Here is a 20,510-nt window from a genome sequence, read left to right as displayed (position 1 = left end):
AGTGCTTAATTGAGCCGGATCCTGCTACCTCTCCAATGGGACTGTTTTGTTTCGGGACCTATTTGGCTGGATCCGGTACCTCTCATGGCATGAAAAATAATTGTCACCTTTTGCGATGAAAAAAAGATAATAAAAGCGATCAAATTGAATTCGAGTCGCTCAGCCTGATATTCTAAGAGTTGATTTGGGTTGGTTCTGAACAGGTTTATGGTTTGCGCAACATTGTAACCTATGTTTGAGACCAACGCTTGGCCGTGTCTTGTGTGAGAAGCGCGGCAGTATCTCTCGCATAATTATAATGAGATTTGTATTATCTCATTCCCTCTCTGCTGTGATAGACATGAGCTTGCAACTCTCATCTCTCCTGCGTTGCACTTCATCATTTATTTCCTTATATAATCATTGCCGTGCGAAGGGTTCTGAAAGAACTGCAGCGCCCCTGTAAATTGAAATACATTAGCCAAAATTATAGAATTACTGCTGTCTGTTCATAAAGAAATGACATCATTCAGAATAGCCTACTACGCCAAGAGAAGCCCTATAATTTAGCCACAGAGGATCAATCGCTTATTTTTTTTTAAATAAATAGCCTAGCTGTGGATTGTAGCCCAATAACAAGGAATAGCCTACAGTCGGGAAGTCTGTCGGTGAAAAAGCAGCATGCAGACAAAACAGGACTTTCACAATATTTCAAATACAATTGAGGGAAAACAAAGGTTAGAAAGCAAATGGCTCCTGCTGAAAAGTGAAGACTGTGCTGCAGGCTACCAAAATATTTGATCAATTTCCAAATATTGTTTTGAGAGAGAGAGAGAGAGAGAGAGAGAGAGAGAGAGAGAGAGAGAGAGAGAGAGAGAGAGAGAGAGGCTTTGGGCACGAGCCCATCCGCCATCACAATGAGCTGTGCGTCATTGTGCGAGTCAGTGAAACTGGATAGCATTTTTAGGATTATAATTTCCTCCTCGTATTGTAGCCTACAATATGTGTCTCCACACACCTAGGCTATTGATGGATTCAAGACAAGGTATTTTTTTATTGATCTCAGATTCTCAGTTTGTCCGTGTCAAAGTAGCCTGTCATTTCCATCATTTGTGCGATATTAAAAAAGATTCTGCCAAAGTCTCCAAAATAAAATGACATAGAATCCCACGAAATGTGTTAATAAAAGGCAAACATTTTCAAGGACCCTAGGCTACTAAAAATGTTCCCAATGGGTACAACTTCTGCAAGCACCTCTACTCTAGTGCTCAATGCCACTTCGCAAATGCGATGATATGCATGCAATATTTTTTTTTTTTTTTAAGCATTCCGGTACCTCAGAACTCCTCAGGACACTCCCCTCTCGTGCTAACTTTTTGTTCTGGCACCTCCCGATTGACAAATTAACAAAATGCTAAAGTTGTCCATGCTAGCCATGATGAGATTAGAACACGCTAGACATTAATTCATTCATTCATTGTATTTGATGGGCCTATGATTCAGTGAGGGAGTTTTTTGCTCTTCCTGGTTTTCCCCTTTTTACTCAAAGTGATCGTTGCTAAAGTCTGCATATACACTATGGACGTTTATTTGCTAATTGTTCATGTCAAAATTTGACTTGAATGTAGGCTGTATGGTGTATTTAATATACACTACATGACCAAAAGTATGTGGACAACTGCTCGTCGAACATCTCATTCCAAAATCATGGGCACTAACATGGAGTTTGTCCCACATTTGCTGCTATAACATCCTCCACTCTTCTGGGAAGGCTTTTCAATAGATGTTGGAACATTGCTGCAGGGACTTGCTTCCATTCAGCCACAAGAGCATTAGTGAGGTCGGGCACTGATGTTGGGCGATTAGGCGTCGGTCGCAGTCAGGGTTCCAATTCATCCAAAAGATGTTCAATGGGGTTGAGGTCAGGTCTCTGTGCAGGCCAGTCAAGTTCTTCCACACCGATCTCAACAAACCATCTCTGTATTGACCTTGCATTGTGCACGGGGGCATTATCATGCTGAAAAAGGAAAGGGCCTTTCACAAACTGTTGCCACAAAGTTGGAAGCACAGAATCGTGTAGAATGTCATTGTATGCTGTAGCGTTACGATTTCCCTTCACTGGAACTAAGGGTCCTAGCCTGAACTATGAAATACAGCCCCAGACCATTAATCCTCCGACACCAAACTTTACAGTTGGCACTATGCATTGGGGCAGGTAGCGTTCTCCTGGCATCCCAGATTTGTCCGTCGGACTGCCAGATGGTTCTCTTATCACTCCAGAGAACGCGTTTCCACTGCTCCAGAGTCCAATGGTCGACAAGCTTTATACCACTCCAGCCGACGCTTGGCATTGTGCATGGTGATCTTAGGCTTGTGTGGCTGCTCGACAATGGGAACCCATTTCATGAAGCTCCCCACGAACCGTTATTGTGCTGACGTTGCTTCCAGAGTGGTGGTGAGTGTTGCAACCAAGGACAGACGATTTTTACACGCTACGCTCTTCAGCACTTGGCAGTCCCGTTCTGTGAGCTTGTGTGGCCTACCACTTCGCAGCTATGTCTATGGAGATTGCATGGCTGTGTGCTCGATTTTATACACCTGCCAGCAACGGGTGTGGCTGAAATAGCCAAATCCACTCATTTGAAGGGGTGTCCACATACCTTTGTGTACATTTATATTCTGGACTCTGACATTGCTTGTTCTGATATTTCTTAATTTTTCTTCTAACTTTTTGGATTACGTGCATATTGTATTGCTAGGTATTATTACTGCACTGTTGGAGATAGAAATACAATAACTGCAATATCATCTGTAAATCTGTGTATGTGACCAATAAACTTTGATTTGATCTACGTTTCTTATTTCATGAAACTACACAAATACTTCACATCAGGCAAACATGATATGCTTTGACTCATGGGTGTGGGGAGTGTGCCCCTTTCTGTCCAATGAGGTCATTTCTGGACAACATTTCTGAAAGTAAAAATATGATTCCACTTTAGAATAGGGAACACATTTTAAGGTCCTATGTCCTTAATAGTCCAACATTGAGACAGCTTACTGAGAATCTGTTTCTTGTGTAACTTGCTCTTTATTAAATACTATATTAAATACTATATCTTTATTATGGCTAACAAATAGGTTATTAAGGATTGGCCAGTAACACTTGACTTATGTTTGAATAAGAAAACACTTACAGTAGTTGAGGCCTAATAAGACATAATGAAGACCTTATTAGCTACTTATATGCACACTTACAAACTACAAATTAGTGTGTAATATGTGTCACTGTGTTTTTAAAATTATGATCATGTCTAGCCTTTATTGTAACAAGTGCGCTTTAAAATAATAAAATCACAAAGGTAAAAACAAAATTTTTCTTTCTATTGTATCAATACATTTTAAATATGGTAGTCTATATGATTGTTTATGTGGCATATCACTTTATGAATGTCTATTATGACCATTTATTAGGACTGTGTTATAGTACCTGCATGTGTTTGACATTGTCATTTTCTGTAGAGGTGAATGATTCAGATGGCCACCAGAGGGCCAGAGACTGTTCATCTGAGGAGAGGCAGGGACTGAGAGACAGTAGGCCTAGATGTTCCATGTGAATACAGTGGAGTAAAATCTCCCCTGTAGAATCTGTGGCCCGTACTCATAAAGCATCTCAGACTGGGAGTGCTGATCTAGGATCAGGACCCTGTTGTCCATGTCATCTTATTCATTAGGATTGTAAAGGTAAAACTAATCCTAGATAAGCATTCCTACACTGGGGTGCTTTATGAGTACAGCCCAGCATGCCTTTGACTAATAGTACCGTATCCTATATATCACAGTAATATTTACGTGGGCTAATGTGCAACTGTGCTCAAATCCTCTAGGAGCCGCACAACATTCTGTGTCACTCCCAGGCGGGGCCCATTGATGTTCCCAGTCCGATCGGGACTCTCAGAACCTGCAAAATGTGCCCGTTTCATCTCTCAATTACAGAATTAGTTTGGATTGCTGATGTTCAGGCCTTTATCCGTCACAATATGGCTCAAGTTTGTTGAAGTGTTAAAAATAAATAAATCCTAAAAGAAAAGTCATGCATCACCGGCAGCTGGTGCTGTTTCAAAGCAGCCCCATCCCCTTAAAGATGAAATCAATTTCGTTTCAAGTCCTGTACCTCTGCTGGATGATGAGGGCTCTAGGGGTGGGGTTTTTATTGGGAGTGAAGAGGGGAGAGAGAAAAAAAATCTGTTTGATTTGTCAGAACTTCTTTAGATTAATATACAGCTGTCACTATACTGAGGAACCAGACCTCATCATCACCTTTCATCTGGCTGATTTAACCCCAGGCACCAGACACACCTTTCACACACACACACACACGCACGCTCACAAACACGCACATGCATGTGTACGTGTGTGAGTATGGTTATGTCTTTGGTGTGTGTCTCTGTCGTTGAATGTCAATGTGTTGCCACACTCGACCAAAGACAACCCTAGTTGTCTATCTGTCTAGTCCACACGTTTACAGGGTCACATGAGCACGTCGTCAGAGTGGCAGTCTAATTGAGTGCGATGGGCTTTTGAAGGACCAGTTGCACTCCCAGGCTCGGGCTCTAATGCAAACAGAGACATCAAGAGTCTCTCTGTGATTTGAGAGTGTTTAAATAACACATTGTGTTCAATCACCAGCCAGGCAGGCCTCACAAGGCACATAAAGAGAGAGGGGGTAGGGTGGAGGGAGAGAGAGAGAGAGAAATACAGAGAGTTGGGGAGAGAGAAGGAGAGAGAAAAGAGGTTACATTCTAATACGAGTATGATGAATTGTTTACACATGTGGATCTCTCAGTACAGTGATCAAGTATTCTAGACTCGGATATTACAGTTGTGCTGTACAAACAGGCACACGCACACATGAAACACATTCATACACACACACACACACACACTCAGCATGTTTAAGAAACATACTGTAGCTGATCTCTGTACCAGTACTATTGTACACTCAGGGTAGTTTGGAGACTCGGTGAGCGACAAGAGCACTTATGCATGAAACCCTTTGGCTCTGAGGAACACTAATCAGTCAAGCCCGTACTCTGAGAAACAAGCAGGGCTGCCTGAGTGGGACAGGAGTGGGATCATTATTAATTAACACGTTTAAAAGTGAAGGCACACTCTGAGACATCACTAATTACTGCTGCTGGTGCTGCACTTAAAACACATCTGAGACTCAGCACACACTGTAGCGTGTGTGTGGATGTGTGTGTGTGTGTTTGCTTAACTGTAATGTCATAACGCACACTTTGGTTCCTCCTCTGTGTGTTCCATGCTCCTACCCCAGTGCACATTCCTCCACCTCGGCTTAAACACACACACACACACACGCGCGCGCGCGCACGCACGCACGCACGCACGCACGCACGCACACACACACACACACACACACACACACACACACACACACACACACACACACACACACACACACACACACACACGCACACGCACACGCACACACACACACACACACACAAACAAACTTCAGCTGTCCCCTGGCCAGGACGATTTTCTGCATAGCCATGAAATACCTCTTCACCTGTGTGTGTTTAGTTTAATTTAGTCCCTCAATGAGTTCCACGGACAGAAAGGAGTATTGAAGTATCTGTCAGTTGACGGCCTCAGTTTAGTGCATAGAGCAGGGCTAGGGTGTGGGCTGTGTTATTATTACATTACAGTAAGACAATTATTTACAATTAATTCCATTCTAACACACACAGACTGCCATGGACTCAAACTGGGTGAGCAAGTAAAACAATAGACCTATAGCATATTTATTATTATTATAGTTATTAGAAAAAGAGGGTTGTTATTAATAAAACTTTTTTTTTTACTATGAACTGTTAAAAGTGCTCATATTGCCGGCTGCATATTTGCTGGCTGCAGCCAGGAGGCACTCAAAAAGAATGGGGATTATTCATTATCAATAATATTTTGGGTAAACCCTTCGAAATATAGTATCTCTATGAGTAAAACTTTCATCGTAAAGTTTGCTCATCAAAACCCTGACAATGTCATTTAAGTCAATACAGCAAAGTATCCCGCTCTTTTCTTGTCTTCTTATACTTGAACACACACTTCATTATCTCAATACCTAACTGTCTCGTCTATATTTATTGGAATCGCATAAACACACACCTCTCCTGTGTTGCCGCTCTCCCCATCCCATTCCTAAGTGGAAAGGCAGGTCTATAGATGATTCACACCCTGTCTGCTGTTTTAGGGACATTAGAGGTTCTGGAATGTGCAACTCAGCATTGAGAGAAACGTGGAAGTCTTAAACCCTGGTATTTTATGTCACCTCCCCTCTTTCACATGGGTTGTTGATGAAAATTCAGGTGATAATACCTTTCCAGGAGAAGTAGGTTCTGTCTCTAATGGCACCCTATCTATTCCCTATGCAGCGCACTACTTTTGACCAGAGTCCTATGCTCCCTGGTCAAAAGTAGTGCACTATATAGGGTATAGGGTGCCATTTGGGATGTAGTCATAGAGAGATCCAACAGGATCCTTGGAGAATGAAAAAGTAAGATTTACATTTACATTTAAGTCATTTAGCAGACGCTCTTATCCAGAGCGACTTACAAATTGGTGCATTCACCTTATGATATCCAGTGGAACAACCACTTTACAATAGTGCATCTAACTCTTTTAAGGGGGGGGGGGGTTAGAAGGATTACTTTATCCTATCCTAGGTATTCCTTAAAGAGGTGGGGTTTCAGGTGTCTCCGGAAGGTGGTGATTGACTCCGCTGACCTGGCGTCGTGAGGGAGTTTGTTCCACCATTGGGGTGCCAGAGCAGCGAACAGTTTTGACTGGGCTGAGCGGGAACTGTACTTCCTCAGAGGTAGGGAGGCGAGCAGGCCAGAGGTGGATGAACGCAGTGCCCTTGTTTGGGTGTAGGGCCTGATCAGAGCCTGAAGGTACGGAGGTGCCGTTCCCCTCACAGCTCCGTAGGCAAGCACCATGGTCTTGTAGCGGATGCAAGCTTCAACTGGAAGCCAGTGGAGAGAGCGGAGGAGCGGGGTGACGTGAGAGAACTTGGGAAAGTTGAACACCAGACGGGCTGCGGCGTTCTGGATGAGTTGTAGGGGTTTAATGGCACAGGCAGGGAGCCCAGCCAACAGCGAGTTGCAGTAATCCAGACGGGAGATGACAAGTGCCTGGATTAGGACCTGCGCCGCTTCCTGCGTGAGGCAGGGTCGTACTCTGCGAATGTTGTAGAGCATGAACCTACAGGAACGGGTCACCGCCTTAAAGTCAAGATGCTTGACTTTCTCAACTCTGAACCTTTTTCTCTCATGAAAAACACCACATTGAAGTCTAAAATCATCTTTCTCATAACCTTCATTTCTAATTTTGCATGACTAGGTACAAATGTTTAGTACAACTGGTGCTATGTCTACTGGTAGGATGTGCAGGTGAGAGACCCTCCACTCTGACATGCTCCTACCTCCATGTAGGCCTCAGGTTTGAGACAGTAGACTACACGATCTGTCTCTCTCTGTCTTTCTCATTCTCTCCCTCTCAATCTCTCTGTAGCACTTTTGTCTCTCCCTCTCTATTTCCATATTCCTCTCTGTCTCGCTCCCCATCTCCCTCTCTCTAGGGTTGTATGAATCCACCGTCAGCTTGTCTTTCTCTGGCACTGCTGCACACCATCTCTCCCCTCTCTCCTTCTCACTCTCACTCTCCGCACCGGGTGGGAGGACAACATTGCTCTCAGTCAAACACACAATCCTGTTTTGTTACCTTGTAAATTATTTTCCTGGGAGGATGTTGGGCTTGGAGGAGGAAATGAGATAGAAGGCTCCTCCACCATGTGAGAAATTAGCCCAGAGATATGTGATCCTGCCTGGGCTCCCTCGGCCCCCAGCCTCCTCCTCCTCTCCCTCTTCCTCCTCCTCCCCTGGCGGCTAGCTGCTGGCCTGGCTCTGTCCTCAACGCTGGGGTGAGACTAGATGGCCTGTCAGACTGCACATGTTCCTGTGATACCTCCCAATAATACATCTGGTGTATTAGAGAGAGAGTGTATGAGCGTGTGTGTGTATGTGCGTGTGTGTGTGAGCGTGTGTATGTGTGTGTGCACGGGTATGCCTGATAGCAGCAAGGTTAATTTTAGGACAGTATATCTCTCCGTCTTCTATATTTTACTGAAACTCTTTCTCTAATACAAATCATGGTATTAAACAATCTAGTGTAGGTGTATAGTTACACTGTCCATTATGGTGCTAAATCCATACCTGTAAAGGACACACGAGTCTTTTCATTACTGATAGGTGCACACAGGTCGCTGTCCTTCACATACTGAAATTAGTTACAGCAACCTGTAGTAGTAACCTTCCTGTATGTTTGAGAATCCGTTTCCATTTTGATATGTCCATTTCCTTTACTCTGTCTCCATCTTGTGGTCAACACTGGTCTTTCACGTTGATGTCAAAAAGGTGAACTATAGATAGATACTTATTATGGTATCTAAAAGTGTTTTTTATGGAAGTTCAATTGTTATAGACTAATTATTAAAGGTAGAATTTAAGCTAAGCAAAACCTGAAACAGTTAAAAGTAGTAAAATAACAGGTCTGATTCCTGTAGTAAGCCTAGACTTATCAAAGCGCATACGCATAACGGCCTACTTGATACTGACAATGACAAAAGACATGGAGCTCGAGACGCGCGAGTTAGCCTACAAACAAAGGGAAATGTAGGCCTATACTAATTTATGAAAATCAGAACAAATCCTCTTTCTCGTGAGTGTTGCGGGTGTAAACTTATCTTGCATAAACTTATCTTGGAGGATTGCATACGGGTAAATTAATGTATTTAAATGTTTCACTCAAGATTTGCGCAGGGTAAATACTCATGATAATGGCAAAAAAATGTAATTAAAACAAGATGCATAAGCCTACTTTGGTGAAACGAATGACTAAATATATATCCTATAGGGAAATGAGAAGGAGACCCAACAATATAAGTGAAATTCAACCATGTGCTTTAGTAACAACAGAGACTCACTGAGTCTGCTTCGTCACACAGTATAAAAAGTGTTTGACTTAAATCCATAAAGGCATCCATTAACATAAAAACTGAAGTTAATTGCCTATGTTTAAATACAGATGCTCTGGTGTCTGGTCCCTAACAGATTGTTAGGCCTATACATTTGATTCCTATCTGATGTGTGTTCATACCACTCAAGATTTTATGTTGAGCACTTGTAGGCCTATGTTACTGAGTTGGTTGTTGGAAATAAAGGGTTGTGTATAGGAGATGACAATTTCTCAAAAAATAAATTGTATTTTTTTAAATTAATTGAGTGTTTCCAAATTAAAACTAACTAGCCAAACTAAATTAAATTAGGGATGTGGGATTAGGCTACTGTCTAAGATCAACTGTTGAAGAGCTAAACCAAAAGATCTTAGATAGGCTACTTTATATTCTGTATGCCTATTCCCTGATGTTTTTGAAATTAGGCTAGTGTTATGATTCTCTTATGGTTTTGAATATGAGTAAATTACTAAATAATACAGTGTTTTAGGCCCTAAACTCTGCCTTTATTTGTTATTTTTGTAATCAGAAATTCAGCTGCTGGCTAAAGAATTATGATAATTAGGCCTATGATAAAATAGTTGGTACATCAGCTTGTCAATCAGGAGCCAAACATTCCTTGACAATGGGTTTAATTTGATCATCTGTGTCAACACAGTTTGAGATCATTTTGACCCGTAGGTCTTCCATCCATTTCAATGCGCTTTGCTGGACGAAAAAAAACATGCCCGACCTCGCAACAGTAAATAAGGGGCGCGGCTTGATAATGTCTCTATTATGATGTCACAAAGCATGCAGTTAAAAAATAGACTCTTGTGTATTTTGGTTCAGTCATCGATATGGATGTGTATGAAGAAGTAGGTGTACCGGAGTTTGGTTCTCCTTGGCCTGCCATGACGATGCCCGACCAAGGAGTGATTGACCAGTTTACCATTTTCTTCGCGCTTTTTCTTGGAGGACTAAAGGATGTAGGCCTGAGTACAAAACTAGACAAGGACATTTCCTGAACATAATGTGTGCCTGCTTGTATTGAAGTAGGCTAATAGTGGTAGAAGTTTGAAGGGCTTGTGGCTGGTGTAGTCTATGGAGCTTAATGCAAATGTGAAATGGTTTTAGTTGAACGAGTAGTTAAATAGCAGTGGTGGAAAAAGTACCCAATTATCATACATAAAAGTTAAGATACCCTAATAGAAAATCAAGTAAAAGTGAAAGTCACCCAGTAAAATACTACTTAAATAAAAGTAAAAGTATTTGGGTTAAAATATACTTAAGTATCAAATGTAAATGTAGCCTATAAATCATTTCAAATTGCATGTATTAACAAAACAACAAGGCACAATTTTCTTGTTGTTTTAATTTACGGATAGCCAGGAGCACACTCCAACACTTTTACAAACAAAGTGTGTGTGTTTTGTGAGTCCGCCATCAGAGGCAGTAAGGATGACCAGGGCTGTTTTCTTGATAAGTGTGAATTGGACACTGTTCCTGTCCTGCTAAGCATTCAAAATGTAACAAGTACTTTTGGTTGTCAAGAAAAATGTATGAAGTAAAAAGTATATTATTTAAGGCCTCCCGATAGGCGTATCGGTCCTAGGCGCGGCATCACTACAGCCTGGCTGTGTCATTACCGGCCGTGACCGGGAGTCCCATAGGGCGGTGCACAATTGGCCCAGTGGGTTAGGGCAGGGTTTTGGGGAGGCTTTACTTGGCACATCTCGCTATAGTGGTGGGCCCGGGCGCCTGCAGGCTGACTTCGGTTGTCAGTTGAACAGTGTTTCCTCCGACACGTTGGTGCAGCTAAAAAATTAATGTACTTTAAAGTACTACTTGAGTAGTTTTTGGGGGATTTGTACTTTATTAAAGTACTTTACACCACTGGTAAATAGTACCCACAGAGATCCTTTATGGTAATCTACCTTTCTACCTCACTGACAGTCCATTCCATCTGATGTGAATTCCATAATAAATGGTAATGTGACATTTGTTTGTTTGTTTGTCCAGTTTCTCTTCTCTCTAGAAGAGGAATGGTTTGGAGCAACCCATCCTGGAGTGGGATGGGAGCTCACTCTCCCTGCTGCCCTGATTTGTTTTGGTGTGATATTACTGTGGAGGACCGTCCTTGCGGTAAACCTTTTGTATTATTACCATGTTACAACAATTTTCATACACTTCAACTTCCTATGGAAATGAAAGGAATTGAGGGAAAGGCTCATTTTGCAGTTTGATTGATCTTCTAATGATGTATGATGTAGTCCATGTTTGAACGTTCTTCGCATTGCCTTGTCTCTGTTTCTTATAGATCAAAAGCAGGATACGTCTATGTGAGTTGTCCTACCTTTCATTAAGTAGCTCAGATGAGGAGAAGCAAGCTTTTGTACTTACATTTTATACAGTAGATTTAGCTCCTTAGTCATGCCTGAACCAAGACTAATTTCATATTCCCCTCTGTATCACCAGTGGCTGAGACACAGCTAAATGTGAAACTCGCCCAGCTATCGAAAAGGAAATGTGACATAATGATTCAATTGTCTGAAATGGAGATACTGGTACGTTTCAGAAGCTAAGTCAGACCTGGGACATTCTGGAATTGAATAACATATACTTTTACATGATAATTGTAACTTATGTTCTAAATCTGGTTGGTTTTAGTTGAAGGACTATGACCCGCCAGTGAAAAGGTTGCGGGCATGCCTGCAGTCCTCTCAGGAGGATAATCAAGAGCTGGAGGTAAGCAGTCAGAGAACTCTGGTGGCATCTTTCTTACCTTACCAAATGAGGAGAGTTACAAACTACACACCAGTCAGAGTTATACTTAAACTACATCTTTAATAAGCTTTAAGCTTTAGCCTTTGACTTTCAACAATTCACTATCTATAATGAACCCTTGAGAGTGATTATAGAAAAATACAAAGATCTTTTATAGCCAAGATACAACCCTCTCAACTTACACGACGAACCACAGATCTTAGGAACAGTTCACAGGTTAAGATTTGTATGAAAGATATCTATAAAACATAGCAGACAGTTACTGCTGTGTCAACCGTTCTCATTGTAAAGACCAGTGTCTGGCCCCCTCCAACTCCAAACTGGAATCTGTCTCACCCTGGTACGGTATAGCACGAAAACATTACCTTTACTATCTGGAATGTTCTTTAGGCTTCATTACCCAAAGACATCGTAAATCTTCTCTGTCAGTGCTATCTCATAGAGGCCCATCCTCAGTGGAACACACACAATACTCTATTCTGTCGAATGTAACAACTATTATAATGTAATACAAGCATAATAACATCATCTTACAAGCATTATAACATCATCTTGCAATTTTCCACGACAACTCTTATTCCTAAACCCCTTTAACTAGTTTCCCTGCCCTCTACAGTGTATGACCAATGTGTCATCATGTCTAATAGACTGACATTGACTAATGTTTAGTTACTGGAAATGTATGGAGTTCTATAGGTGCAAAGTCAAATAACATCTGAAAATGTATTTGAACTATTAACTCACGGTCAAAGTATAGTCCATTTATCAATTTGTTTAATTGTTATGGTCAGATGTTTATAACACAGTTAACATTGAGCCCATCTCTTTTATCCCAAGGATATGAAGAAACAATGGGACATCAGAGCTGGAGAAATGGAGGCATTTCATCTACAACTCCAGGAGCGTGTTGAACGCATACAGAAACTGAAAGCTGTTGTAAGTCCATTACTGCTCAATCAAACTCACTCGTTTGGTATGATGATAAATAGCTATCTTAATGGGGTTTATGTTATGGCTCCCAACAGTGGGGACTGATGGAACCACTTAAAGAGCATCACGGTGGGGATGCCAGGATACCTAGTGCCACCAACACCCAATCTACCGGTGAGTAAATCACACAGATTGATCAGCGTATAAAAAGTTTCATAACTGTTTATCGACCTACTAAGTTTACTTGTCAGGATTGTTCGAGGGTAGAAGCATTATCTACAACTAAATGTACATTGATATGTTGATCAAATAATCACCTTTGTTACAGATATCAAGAGTGAGGAAAACATTGAGATCGAGGTCACTGTGATGAAGGATGCAACCTTAGTAAGTTAATGTATAGTCTGTGTAAGCTAGGAGACATTTGGTTAAGTTACTGAAATAAGTAGATGAAAAGACTGGTTGTGATTACAGAAAGGACCCTCTTTTCAGTTTACCCCAAAACTGTAAATACTATAATATTTTACAATGGATCGTTGTTTGCTGGCTCTAGCACTTGAAAATGCAGAATCTTCTACAGATCAAAACCACACTGGAGGAGGTGAACAGAGGTCTTCGGGGTATGCTATGTTACAAACACACAACATATGTCCCACCAGCCAGAATCACTTTATTCTGTATTGATATTTTCTTTACTTTACATGTATGTCTGTTTACTTTGCAACAGACAAAAATTGTCAGCTTGAAGAGAAGAATGGCGCTCTACATCAAAAACTCCACAGCACTGAGAAGATGTATAGACAGACTCTAAACGAGCTGTAAGTGGATTTTGATATTAGTTTGATCATATTAGGATTTGTTCTCATTCACATGACATGCACATTGGTGTTTGTCTTTTCACAGGACCAAAGCCCTGATTCAAGGCAAACATGAGGAAAAGCAACATGTAAGTAAGCCTAAGACAGCCTGCCAAATACTGATCCATAACCGCTCAATAGTAAGCTAAACTACGAAGTACTTAAACCAAACCATAAGGCCCAGTATCAACACTCGTATTGGGTCACGTGATAGGATGTCTTTGCACACATTTCTAATGCAATTTTTGTTTTCTCTTCAGATTGACACGCTACAAGACAAAATCCAGACCATATCTGTAAGGAGAACATTCACTTTTATTAAAGTTAGCTACTGTAGTTGCACTAAGGTGTTATTAGCTACGTTTTGCTAGTTACTCTGTGTCTTGCTGTACACAAAGATATATAGTGCTGCTTGAATGTATGTGAACCCTACAGGGCTGCTCATTATTTTTCTATAAAATAAACATATAAAATCCTTATCTAAACCCCAATTCTTAATAAAAACATTCCAAGTGACAGAAACCAAAGAAATATGATATATTTTCATTGTTTATTTAACAAAAGAGGTTTATTTAACAGAAACTCAGATTTGATGTGTGCAAAAATACATGAACTCCTTCAGTCAATAGCTTGTGGCACCTCCATTAGCAGCGATAACTTGGAGTAAACGTCTCCTATAGCCGGTAATCAGTTTCTGACATCTGTTTTGAGGGATTTCAAATCAAATCAAAATGTTATTTGTCACATACACATGGTTAGCAGATGTTAATGCGAGTTTAGCGAAATGCTTGTGCTTCTAATTCCGACAATGCAGTAATAGCCAACGAATAATCTAACCTGACAATTTCACAACTGCTACCTTATACACACAAGTGTAAAGGGATGAAGAATATGTACATAAAGATATATGAATGAGTGATGGTACAGAACAGCATAGGCAAGATGCAGTAGATGGTATCTAGTACAGTATATACACATGAGATGAGTAATGTAGGGTATGTAAACATTATATTAAGTGGCATTGTTTAAAGTGGCTAGTGATAATTTTTTTACATGTATGGCAGCAGCCACTCAATGTTAGTGGTGGCTGTTTAACAGTCTGATGCCCTTGAGATAGAAGCTGTTTTTCAGTCTCTCGGTCTCTGCTTTGATGCACCTGTACTGACCTCGCCTTCTGGATGATAGCGGGGTGAACAGGCAGTGGCTCGGGTGGTTGTTGTCCTTGATGGTCTTTATGGCCTTCCTGTGACATCGGGTGGTGTAGGTGTCCTGGAGGGCAGGTAGTTTGCCCCCGGTGATGCGTTGTGCAGACCTCACTACCCTCTGGAGAGCCTTATGGTTGTGGGCGGAGCAGTTGCCGTACCAGGCGGTGATACAGCCCGACAGGATGCTCTCGATTGTGCATCTGTAAAAGTTTGTGAGTGATTTTGGTGACAAGCCGAATTTCTTCAGCCTCCTGAGGTTGAAGAGGCACTGCTGCGCCTTCTTCACCACGCTGTCTGTGTGGGTGGACCAATTCAGTTTGTCCGTGATGTGTACGCCGAGTAACTTAAAACTTTCTACCCTCTCCACTACTGTCCCGTCGATGTGGATAGGGGGGTGCTCCCTCTGCTGTTTCCTGAAGTCCACGATTATCTCCTTTGTTTTGTTGACGTTGAGTGTGAGGTTATTTTCCTGACACCACACTCCGAGGGCCCTCACCTCCTCCCTGTAGGCCGTCTCGTCGTTGTTGGTAATCAAGCCTACCACTGTAGTGTCGTCTGCAAACTTGATGATTGAGTTGGAGGCTTGCATGGCCACGCAGTCGTGGGTGAACAGGGAGTACAGGAGAGGGCTCAGAACGCACCCTTATGGGGCCCCAGTGTTGAGGATCAGCGGGGTGGAGATGTTGTTACCTACCCTCACCACCTGGGGGGGGCCCCGTCAGGAAGTCCAGTACCCAGTTGCACAGGGCAGGGTCGAGACCCAGGGTATCGAGCTTGATGACGAGTTTGGAGGGTACTATGGTGTTAAATGCTGAGCTGTAGTCAATGAACAGCATTCTCACATTGGTATTCCTCTTGTCCAGATGGGTTAGGGCAGTGTGCAGTGTGGTTGCGATTGCGTCGTCTGTGGACCTATTGGGGCGGTAAGCAAATTGGAGTGGGTCTAGGGTGTCAGGTAGGGTGGAGGTGATATGGTCCTTGACTTGTCTCTCAAAGCACTTCATGATGACGGAAGTGAGTGCTACGGGGCGGTAGTCGTTTAGCTCAGTTACCTTAGCTTTCTTGGGAACAGGCCCTCTTGAAGCATGTGGGAACAGCAGACTGGGATAAGGATTGATTGAATATGTCCGTAAACACACCAGCCAGCTGGTCTGCGCATGCTCTGAGGACGCGGCTGGGGATGCCGTCTGGGCCTGCAGCCTTGCGAGGGTTAACACGTTTAAATGTTTTACTCACGTCGGCTGCAGTGAAGGAGAGTCCGCAGGTTTTGGTAGCGGGCCGTGTCAGTGGCACTGTATTGTCCTCAAAGCGAGCAAAGAAGTTGTCTAGTCTGTCGGGGAGCAAGACATCCTGGTCCGCGACGTGGCTGGTTTTCTTTTTGTAATCCGTGATTGACTGTAGACCCTGCCACATATACATCTTGTGTCTGAGCCGTTGAATTGCGACTCTACTTTGTCTCTATACTGACGCTTAGCTTGTTTGATTGCCTTGCGGAGGGAATAGCTACACTGTTTGTATTCGGTCATGTTTCCGGGCACCTTGCCCTGGTTAAAAGCAGTGGTTCGCGCTTTCAGTTTCGTGCGAATGCTGCCATCAATCCACGGTTTCTGGTTGGGGAATGTTTTAATAGTTGCTGTGGGTACGACATCGCCAATGCACTTGCTAATGAACTCGCTCACCGAATCAGCGTATTCGTCAATGTTGTTGTTTGACGCAATGCGGAACATATCCCAATCCACGTGATCGAAGCAATCTTGAAGCGTGGAATCAGATTGGTCGGACCAGCGTTGAACAAACCTGAGAGCGAGAGCTTCCTGTTTTAGTATCTGTCTATAGGCTGGAAGCAACAAAATGGAGTCGTGGTCAGCTTTTCCGAAAGGAGGGCGGGGGAGGGCCTTATATGCGTTGCGGAAGTTAGAATAACAATGATCCAGGGTTTTACCAGCACTGGTAGCACAATCGATATGCTGATAGAATTTAGGGAGTCTTGTTTTCAGATTAGCCTTGTTAAAATCCCCAGCTACAATGAATGCAGCCTCAGGATATGTGGTTTCCAGTTTACATAGAGTCAAATAAAGTTTGTTCAGGGCCATCGATATGTCTGCTTGGGGGGGAATATATGCGGCTGTGATTATAATCGAAGAGAATTCTCTTGGTAGATAATGAGGTCGACATTTGATTGTGAGGAATTCTAAGTCCGGTGAACAGAAGGACTTGAGTTCCTGTATGTTATTATGATCACACCATGTCTCGTTAATCATACGGCATACCCCCCCGCCCCTCTTCTTACCAGAAAGATGTTTGTTTCTGTCGGCGCGATGCGTGAAGAAACCAGCTGGCTGTACCGACTCCGATAGCATGTCTCGAGTGAGCCATGTTTCTGTGAAGCAAAGAACGTTACAGTCTCTGATGTCTCTCTGGAATGCTACCCTTGCTCGGATTTCATCAACCTTGTTGTCAAGAGACTGGACATTGGCGAGTAGTATGTATGCTCGGGAGCGGTGCGCGATGTGTCCGTCTCCGGAGCCTGACCAGAAGACCACTTCGTCTGCCCCTTTTACGGCGTCGTTGTATTGGTTCGCCGGCTGGGATCCGATTCATTGTCCCGGGTGGTGTGCAAAACACAGGATCCTCTTCGGGAAAGTCGTATTCCTGGTCGTAATGATGGTGAGTTGACGTTGCTCTTATATCCAGTAGTTCCTCCCGACTGTATGTAATAAAACCTAAGGTTACCTGGGGTACCAATGTAATAAATAACACGTAAAAAAACAAAATACTGCATAGTTTCCTAGGAACGCGAAGTGAGGCGGCCATCTCTGCCGGCTCCGGAAGTTTAAAGTTCCTTCTGTAAGGAGGAGTGGGATTTTTGCCCACTCCTCCTTACAGAACTCAGCCAATTCAGTGAGGTTTGAGGGGTGTCTGGCATGAACTGGTCCTGCCACAGCATCTCGATTGGATTTAGGTCAGGACTTTGACTTGGCCAATCCAAAACACAAATCTTCTTTCTCGTGAGCCATTCTTTGGTAGATTTGCTTGAATGCTTTGGGTCGTTGTCTTGTTGGAAGCCCCATTTTCGTCCCAGCTTTAGCTCGTTGACTGATGCCCTGACGTTCTGTTCAAGAATCTCCTGGTATAACTCAGAATTCATGGTTCCCTTAATGATGTGGAGTCATCCAGGTCCAGATGAGGAAAAGCAGCCCCAGATCTTGACATTCCCACCACCATGCTTGGCTGTTGGGATAAGGTTGTTTTGGTGGTAGGAAGTGTTGGGTTTTCGCCAAACATAGCGGTGTTGATTGTGACCAAAAATATAAATTTGGGATTGATTGGTCCAGGGAATGGACTTCCAGAAAAATTCAGGTTTGTACAGGTGGTCTCTGGCAAAGTTAAGACGGGCAGTTTGGTTCTTTTTTGACAGCAGATGCTTCTTCCTAGCAACCCCCCCATGAATGGCATTTGGATTCAGTGTTCTTATTATTGAACCAGAGATGCAGCAAGGGATGTCTGCAAATCTCTAGGTGTTATGTTTGGGTTTGCTTTTACCTGATTTATTATTGTTCTTGTGGCTCTTGGGGATATTTTGGAAGGGCGTCCACTTCTAGGCCGAGTTGCTGTCATGTTAAATGCTCTCCATTTGTAAATGATTTGCCTCACAGTGGACTGAGCTCAAATCATTTTAAGATGATTTTATAGCCTTCTCCCAGACTGATGTGGTCTCACTACCCTCGTCCTGATATCCTCTGAGATCTCCTTTCCTCTTGGCATGGTGTGCTTTGTATTCACCTGGATGGGTAACACCAAACTGAGCAGGTTTCTTATCTCTATTATCATAGTCCCGCCCAAACTCTGTCCTAACGATCTCTCATTTTATTGGTTCATTTGGTACCTAATTATTTACCCACCTTATTCTACATACCTACTGATTTAACCAATGCAACTTGGGGTTCACTTATTTTTACACCTGCACTAATTCCTTTAAAAAAAAAAAAATCTACTACACGCATGATTTCTTCTACACCAACATATAGTATTGGTAAATATAAACCTGTTGTCAGATCAAAAATACTGATTCTGATTAAATTAAGATTTTATGGTAAATTCAACAACAACAAAAAATCGAATTGCACAAGGGGATCACATACTTTCAAGTAGTACTGTAATTCATTTATTCTCTTTAGCTGAAAGCCTCTGCTGCCGAGCATGCTCTGGCCGTGGAGAAGAATGAGACAGCGCTACTCCGCCAGAGGTGAGTCCAACAGTCAATGAATTCTATTGAAATAGATTAGTGTCGGGGGCATGTCGAGTGCTAAAACTCGACTCTGGACCATGCCTGCTGCCACAGCTTCGGGGTGTTTGAGTCACTACTCGGCCCCTGTCCGTGTTCTTCCTCTATGTCTTCATCCACATACCTGTCTCCCTAGCCTCTACTTCCTACTACAGCAGGAGATCGGTCTCCTTTAAAAAAATGAAAGAAAAAAAGATTATTGATGAGTGTACATCTGAATTGATCCTATAGAAAGGAATTTCATCCCATCCTTAACCCTAAAACGTCATTTACATTCTATGACACTAAAAGCTACAACCACAACCCCTTTTTGTGTTCAGTTGAGTGCTTATGCCACGCTCACGTGCTCGTCGGAACTTCCTACTTTCTAGGAAATACGACTGTTTCATTCATGTGCTTTTTGTTTGGAATAATTATCCAACCAATACGATTTTAGATAGCTTGATAAACTAGCTGACGTTGCTCATAATTACGTTAGCTAGCATCCTTAACATTGACAATATGGCCAAACTAGCTACTTTATCAAATTACAAATGTCGCCTAATTATCCATATTGACAAGGTTGTAGTTTTCAAAAACGGATTTGCTGTCATCTTTTGGTTAAAACGGTAAAAGGTCTGTGGTGAAACGTCACAACTCGGCAAAAACCTTTCTCAGTTTCCCACTTGTAATTCCGATTTGGAGGGTCGTTCGAATGAAACTTCCTAGTTTGAACTCGGCATTTTCGATAACTATTATAGCACGTGAACGTGGCATTAGTCAAGATCTACCCCTGTTAGGGACATTTTGGGCAGTCCTCTCTAAGAACTGTGATTTCTTTCTAGGATTGTTCAACTAACCTCAAAGAAGCTGAAAATAGGAAAACCTGGATTCCTGATCAAGACCATCCCCAAGTCCCCGAAAACAACCAAGACCAACAAGCCGTTTTTGAAAACCTGTAAAGTTCTGAAAGCTATCAAAGCACTATTCAAGATATGAAGGCAATGCATACAATTGTACATTTGGTGCAATTATTCTCAGGACACGGGGTGAGGCAGAGTACAAGAAATAAACCCAGTGTCAGGTTTTGGCCAAGACTGTTCGGGTTTTTGGTCACTAGATGTCCCCATTGCACCTTTTTTGTACCTTTTGTTTTTCTTGCTCCAATTATTGTTTGCACCTGTAGGTCATTCCCTTGTTAGTATTTAATCCCTGTGTGTTCCTTGCTCTGTGTTTGTAAGTTAGCACCCAGCCCCAGCCCAAGCCTTGTTTGATTCAGTGTTTTCTCTTGTTGGATTTTCCAGAGGTTCTCGGGTTTAGTTTTGTGTCTTATTTGAGTAGTCTTTTGAGGTTTGTTTTTCCCTGCTGTTTTTTACCACTTTGTGGAGTTTCTTTTGTTTTTTGGAGGATTT

At 42.5% G+C, this 20,510-nt stretch overlaps 1 protein-coding gene and 1 long non-coding RNA gene across 2 annotated transcripts; both read left to right on the top strand.

Moving 5' to 3' along the window:
• The first annotated feature begins 12,677 nt into the window (after window positions 1-12,677).
• On the top strand, window positions 12,678-13,185 carry LOC139548610 (uncharacterized). The gene is made up of 3 exons (XR_011669727.1): window positions 12,678-12,778; window positions 12,868-12,946; window positions 13,101-13,185. It is a non-coding gene; the product is annotated as an uncharacterized lncRNA (long non-coding RNA).
• A 299-nt stretch (window positions 13,186-13,484) lies between these two features.
• Window positions 13,485-20,097, top strand: LOC139547480 (transport and Golgi organization protein 1 homolog). The gene is made up of 5 exons (XM_071356364.1): window positions 13,485-13,590; window positions 13,676-13,718; window positions 13,890-13,925; window positions 19,013-19,080; window positions 19,944-20,097. Exons 1-5 carry the CDS (start codon window positions 13,565-13,567, stop codon window positions 20,095-20,097), a joined length of 327 nt encoding a protein of 108 aa, XP_071212465.1. The 5' UTR covers window positions 13,485-13,564.
• The last annotated feature ends 413 nt before the right edge of the window (window positions 20,098-20,510 follow it).

Source organism: Salvelinus alpinus, chromosome 21 (assembly GCF_045679555.1).
Source record: "Salvelinus alpinus chromosome 21, SLU_Salpinus.1, whole genome shotgun sequence".
NCBI lineage: Eukaryota > Metazoa > Chordata > Actinopteri > Salmoniformes > Salmonidae > Salvelinus > Salvelinus alpinus.
This window is presented reverse-complemented; position numbering and strand designations above follow the sequence as displayed.

Excerpts from the sequence above, each read along its gene's own strand:
- LOC139547480 (XM_071356364.1), top strand. The coding sequence starts at position 13,565 with ATGTATAGACAGACTCTAAACGAGCT. Across the intron at positions 13,591-13,675 it reads AGACAGACTCTAAACGAGCT|GACCAAAGCCCTGATTCAAG; the intron begins GTAAGTGGATTT and ends GTCTTTTCACAG. Across the intron at positions 13,926-19,012 it reads ACAAAATCCAGACCATATCT|CTGAAAGCCTCTGCTGCCGA; the intron begins GTAAGGAGAACA and ends TATTCTCTTTAG.